This window comes from Perca fluviatilis, chromosome 11 (assembly GCF_010015445.1).
Source record: "Perca fluviatilis chromosome 11, GENO_Pfluv_1.0, whole genome shotgun sequence".
NCBI classification, from domain to species: Eukaryota; Metazoa; Chordata; class Actinopteri; order Perciformes; family Percidae; genus Perca; species Perca fluviatilis.
In genome coordinates, this window is record NC_053122.1 from 2748822 (window position 1) to 2755093 (window position 6272).

The window sequence follows — 6272 nt, forward strand, 5'->3', positions numbered from 1 at the left end:
GGCAGTTTCTCTCATGAAACACCACAAAGTACAGTCTTTAATCAATACTTATAGCCTATACAGAGCCAGAATATTTCAACATGTAAATGGGTGAATTAAGGGTTTATTTAAACCAAACCAGAGTGGTGATTGTTGGAACAGTGGAAAGAAAAAACAAATCTACTTCTCCAGAGGGACACAGACTCACCACAGCTCTTCATTTACAAGCTACCTAAGAACGTCTTCCCTGAGTGTAACCTCCCTGTGGGTTTTTGTCGGGCACAAACTAAAGTTGGCACAGAGTCGGTAACACACCAGTCCTGTTTTCACAAATCTAGTGGCCGACCATACATGCCAACATTTAACAACACACTTAAGTGTTACATGATCTGTAAAGCACTTTTATAGAATGCATAAAGTTGGGTAAAATAATAAAAGTGCAGCAGTGCACAAGTGTGAAGCAAAGTGCAAACAAGAGTTTCATGAAAGTCAGCTAGTGAAAGGCTAAAGTGAAGAGATAAGTTTTAGCTTTCTTTTAAAAAATATTACTTCTGGGACTTTTATCAAATAATATCACTTCATTATATTTTACAACAGACTTTGGAGTTTCATTACCTTTGCAGCAGTGATTCATTTAGTGTTTAGTGTATTTAAAGTATTGTAACCAACAAAGGGTTTCATTATGATGAATTACAGGACAATTCAGTAATTCTGAAAACTGTGGAGTTGTTTTCAAAAGCTCTGATTATAACAAGAGATTTTAAATGGGAAATGAGCTCTACTGTAAACAAGTCTTCACACACAGACACACACACACACACATCTCTCCCACAGCGATCCTCTTCCTGGAATGAACAGAAGCTTGATAAGCCCTCCCTTCTCCTCCCGCTCTCAAACACAGCAAGCTCCACTCTGTCTGTATTTCCTTGTTCCTTCCCTTCAGTGGGTGTAACCAACGTGGGGAAATCTGACAGCTGACAGGCCCCGTTCACTGCACAATGACTTGCTGTTCAGAACACAGCTCAGACTAGTTTCACATATCATGAAGTGAGATTCAGATGAGCGTTGTCACTGAGAACAGAAATGGCGCAGAAAGGAGTTCAGCTGGACAGAGAGACCTTCTTTTGTTCCATCTGTCTGGATCTACTGAAGGATCCGGTAACTACTTCCTGTGGACACAACTACTGCATGAACTGTATTAAAAGCCACTGGGATGAAGAGGATCATAAGAACATCCACAGCTGTCCTCAATGCAGGCAGACGTTCACACCGAGGCCTGTCCTGCTGAAAAACACCATGTTAGCAGATTTAGTGGAGGAGCTGAAGAAGACTGGACTCCAAGCTGCTCCTGCTGATCACTGCTATGCTGGAGCTGAAGATGTGGCCTGTGATTTCTGCACTGGGAGAAAACTGAAAGCACACAAGTCCTGTCTGGTGTGTCTGATGTCTTACTGTGATCAACACCTCCAGCCTCATTATGATGTTCCTCCATTAAAGAAACACAAGCTGGTGGAGCCCTCCAAGAAGCTCCAGGAGAACATCTGCTCTCGTCATGATGAGGTGATGAAGTTTTTCTGTCGTACTGATCAGCAGCTTATCTGTTATCTCTGCTTAATGGATGAACATAAAGGCCACGACACAGTCTCAGCTGCAGCAGAAAGGACTGAGAGGCAGAAAAAGCTTGAGGGGAGTCGACTAAACATCCAGCAGAGAATCCACGACCGAGAGAAAGATGTGAAACTGCTTCGAGAGCAGGTGGAGGTTATCAATGACTCTGCTGATAAAGCAGTGGAGGACAGCGAGAAGATCTTCTCTGAGCTGATCCGTCTCCTGGAGAAAAGAAGCACTGATGTGAAGCAGCAGGTCAGATCCCAGCAGAAAAGTGAAGTGAGTCGAGTCAAAGAGCTTCAGGAGAAGCTGGAGCAGGAGATCACTGAGCTGAAGAGGAACGACGCTGAGCTGAAGAAGCTCTCACACACAGAGGATCACAACCAGTTTCTACACAACTACCCCTCACTGTCACCACTCAACCAATCTACATCCAGCATCGATATCTGTCCTCTGAGCTACTTTGAGGAGGTGACAGCGGCTGTGTCAGAAGTCAGAGATAAACTACAGGATGTTCTGAGAGAGAAGTTGACAAACGTCTCACTGACAGGAAGGACTGAAGTGGATGTTTCACTACCACAAGAAGAACCCAAGACCAGAGCTGACTTCCTAAAATATTCACGTGAAATCACATTGGACCCAAACACAGCATACATACATCTGTTATTATCTGAGGGGAACAGAAAAGCAACAAGAATGAGACAACAACAGTCATATTCTAGTCACCCAGACAGATTTATTGGATGTTCTCAGGTCCTGAGTAGAGACAGTCTGACTGGACATTGTTACTGGGAGGTGGAGACGAGAGGAGTAGGAATTTGTGTAGCAGTCGCATACAAGAATATCAGCAGAGCAGGGACCTGGTATGAATGTGTATTTGGATTAAATGACAAATCATGGGCGTTACGTTGCGAAAAAAATAGTTATTCACTTTGGTACAACAATGTCCAAACTCCCATCTCAGGTCCTGTGTCCTCCAGAGTAGGAGTGTACCTGGATCACAGTGCAGGTATTCTGTCCTTCTACAGAGTCTCTGAAACCATGACTCTCCTCCACAGAGTCCAGACCACATTCAGTCAGCCCCTCTATGCTGGACTGCGGCTTTATTATTCTCCTGGAGGCACTGCTGAGTTTTGTAAACTAAAATAGACAGAAGTCATTTATAGGGTTAATCTCTGTGTTTTAACTCTTTAACTTATTTTGTCTCCATGTCTTTAGTTGAGAGCTGATTGGTGTGGCATTTCTTCACTGCTCATGATGATGTTTGTTGACCTGAACTGAGAATGAAAACTTCTCTGCTCTCTAAATGTTTGATGAATATTTGTATCTATGTATTTGTATGTTGTTGTTTCTCTTCCACATCATGGGTCTGAAGAGAGAAATCCCCAAACATCCTTTATCCTCTATACTTTGTTCTCTTTGTGGATGTTTGTACAGAAATATATAATCACATGTATCTGTTTATCCTGATCATAATCAAAGAGATTATTCATTATTGTCTTTTATGTCATTATTTTCTCCGGAAACCATCACCTTATCGTGGTGGAGAGGTTTGTGTGTCCCTATGAACCTGAGGGCTGTGTTGTCTGGAGCTTGGTGCTCCTGGTAGGGTCTCCCATGGCAAAGTGGTCTCAGATGAGGGGCCAGACAAAGAATGGTTCAAAAACCCTATGAGTAAACGAGGAAGAGGTAGAGTTACCCTGCCCGGAGGAAGCCCGGGGCCCCCGTCTGGAGCCAGGCCCAGATGGAGGGCTCGTCAGCGTGCGCCTGGTGGCCGGGTTTGCCACGGAGCCCAGCTGGGCACAGCCCGAATAAGCAACATGGCAACTCCCTCTCTATCCCATGGACCCACCACCTGTGGGAGGAACCGCTGGGGTCGGGTGCACTGGCAGTGAAGGTCAGGGGCCTCGACGGACCAGACCCGGGCTGCAGAGGCTGGCTCTGGGGACGTGGAAGGTCATCTCTCTATGGCAGCATGGTGGCCCAATGGTTAGCACTGTGGCCTCATAACAAGAAGGTTCTATTTTGATTAGGACAATGCACTCTCTTTGTGCATGTCTTTATGATGGGAAGAAACCGGCGCACCCGGAGGAAACCCACGCAAGCATAGGGAGAACATGCAAACTCCACACAGAAAGACCTGGGACGACCTGGGTTCGAACGGGCTGGATTAGGGGGCACTAGAGGGTGTATGCCATGAACCCAGAACCTTTTTGCTGTGAGGCAGAAGTGCTAACCACTGAGCCACCGTGTTGCCTATGTTTCTAGGTTCGAATCCAGGTCGTTCCGGGCCTTTCTGTGTGGAGTTTGCGTGTTCTCCCCATGTTTGTGTGGGTTTCCTCCGGGTGCGCCGGTTTCCCCCACCATCAAAAACATGTACTAGGTTCTCCAGTCAGTGCCCTTGATCAAGGCACTAGCTCAGATCTGGAGTTGGTCCCAGGGTGCTGTGATTGGCTGCCCAATGCTCCCTTGAGGGATGGGTTAAATGTAGAGAATGAATTTTGCTACATGTATGTGTATGTGACAATAAAAGTACCTTTACCTTTACCTCTCTGTGGGGGAAGGAGCCGGAACTTGTGCGGGAGGTGGAGCTTACCTCTACATACAGTATATATCTAATTGTGAATTAGTGCAAAATAGTGCCATAAGATATTTTCTGGGTGTGCATAAATATACCCCTACACTGGTGATAGTGGGACACATGGGATGGGAATCATGTGAGGCTCGCTGGAAGATATGTATGGCCCAGTTATGGAATCGTCTATTATTAGATATGGACGCAAATAGGTTGACAAGGAAAATATTTCTCTGGGATGAACACATTCTTGGTCCTTGGTCTAACGACATATGCAAATTGTTTTGTAATTATGGTTTTGGTGAGTTGTTTGTTAATAATGAAAAGCTGAATATTGGTTTGTTTAAAGAATCTGTGTTTGCTAAAGAAAAACAGTGGGCCAACGATATATGGGCTAAGACTGAGAATTATGTTGTATATAATTTATCAAAAAGGCAAACTCACAAGCCACCGGCTGAGCGCTGCTACGTTTGAGTTTACCCCCGGTGGAGGAGAGGGTCGCCTCCCTACGCCTGCGGGTTCTGGGGGGGAAAACTCTGACTGTTGTTTGTGCATATGCACCAAACAAAAGATTGGAGTATTCTGCCTTCTTTGAGACCTTGAGTGGGGTCCTGCATGAGGCTCCATAGTTCTGCTGGGGGACTTCAACGCTGAAGTCGACTCCTGTGCTAGTCATGGATTGGAACATAGGGATGCTCATAAGTGTACTTGGTACCAGAGCACCCTAGGCCAAAGGTCAATGATCGATTTTATAATCGTTTCATCTGATCTGAGGCCGTATGTTTTGGACACTCGGGTGAAGAGAGGGGCGGAGCTGTCAACCAATCACCATCTGGTGGTGAGTTGGTTCAGGGGGTGGGGGAAGACTCTGGACAGACCTGGTAAGCCCAAATGGGTAGTGTGGGGTAAATTCACACCTCCGGCGGAGCTTTTCGTGCATCCCTGTGGAGGCTGGGGGCATTGAACCCGAGTGGACAATGTTCAAAGTTTCCATTGCTGAAGCTGCAGCGGGGAGCTGTGGTCTTAGGGTTTTAGGTGCCTCAAGGGGCGGAAACCCACGAAGAAGGAGTCTTTCCGGGATATGTTATCCCAGAGGACTCCGGAGGCAGTTGCAGGGTACCGAAGGGCCCGAAGAGCTGCAGCCTCTGCCGTGAACGAGGCAAAGCAGCGGGTGTGGGAGAAGTTCGGAGAAGACATGGAGAAGGACTTTCCGGAAAAGGTGCTTCTGGAAACCGTGCACACCTCAGGAGGGAAGGCGGGGGAACCCATCCGGCTGTCTTTACAGTAAGGATGGGACACTGTTGACCTCAACTGAGGAGGTAATAGGGTGGTGGAAGGAGCACTTTGAGGAACTCCTAAATCCAACTAATACGCCCTCTATGTTAGAGGCAGAGCTAGAGGATGATGGGGGATTGTTGTCGATTTCCCTGGTGGAGGTCACTGATGTAGTCAAACAACTCCACAGTGGCAAAGCCCCGGAGATTGATGAGATCCATTCAGAAATGCTGAAAGCTCTGGGTGTGGAGGTTCTGTCTTGGTTGACACACCACTTTGTTTATTTCAGGTTTATTTAACAGGGACAATGCACACTAATAATACATGTAAAAATGTACAGTGTGCCAGAATTAGCCAAAAGGCTATTTTACATCTGCTGTCCCTGGACAGATCGTACAATGTCACACCTAAAAAGATAGCTGTTTGTGTGCATGAGTATTTCCGCTGACCCGTTTGTTTGTGGTTGTTACCATGGTGAATCGTAGAATCATGGCTCCATTCATACTGCCTTTTGTGCACGCGCGTAACCCTGAGTGAACATACTCCGAGTTGATTGAACCAACTCATATCAGCTGTTCTGGAACCGAAAACTCAGAGTTTCCCATCTCAGGGTAAATCAACTCAGACATCAGGGTTAGACTCAGAGTTTGTTAAACCTCCTTCCTGGAACGGACCCCAGGTTTAGTGAAAACTCTGAGTTGGTTAACCCTGAGATGAGGGAAAATCTGGGTTTTCTGTTTCAGAAAGAGAGATAACTTAACCTCAGAGTCAGTTACCATGGTAACTTCACCTCAGAGTCAGTTACCATGGTAACTTCACCTCAGAGTCAGTTACT

At 46.1% G+C, this 6272-nt stretch overlaps 1 protein-coding gene across 1 annotated transcript; it reads left to right on the top strand.

Moving 5' to 3' along the window:
• Window positions 1-1032: 1032 nt before the first annotated feature.
• Window positions 1033-2751, top strand: LOC120568825 (tripartite motif-containing protein 16-like). The gene has a single exon (XM_039816548.1). It carries the CDS (start codon window positions 1063-1065, stop codon window positions 2734-2736), a length of 1674 nt encoding a protein of 557 aa, XP_039672482.1. The 5' UTR covers window positions 1033-1062; the 3' UTR covers window positions 2737-2751.
• Window positions 2752-6272: the final 3521 nt, after the last annotated feature.

Coding starts and splice junctions, on each gene's coding strand:
- LOC120568825 (XM_039816548.1), top strand. CDS start 1,063: ATGGCGCAGAAAGGAGTTCAGCTGGACAGAGAGACCTTCTTTTGTTCC.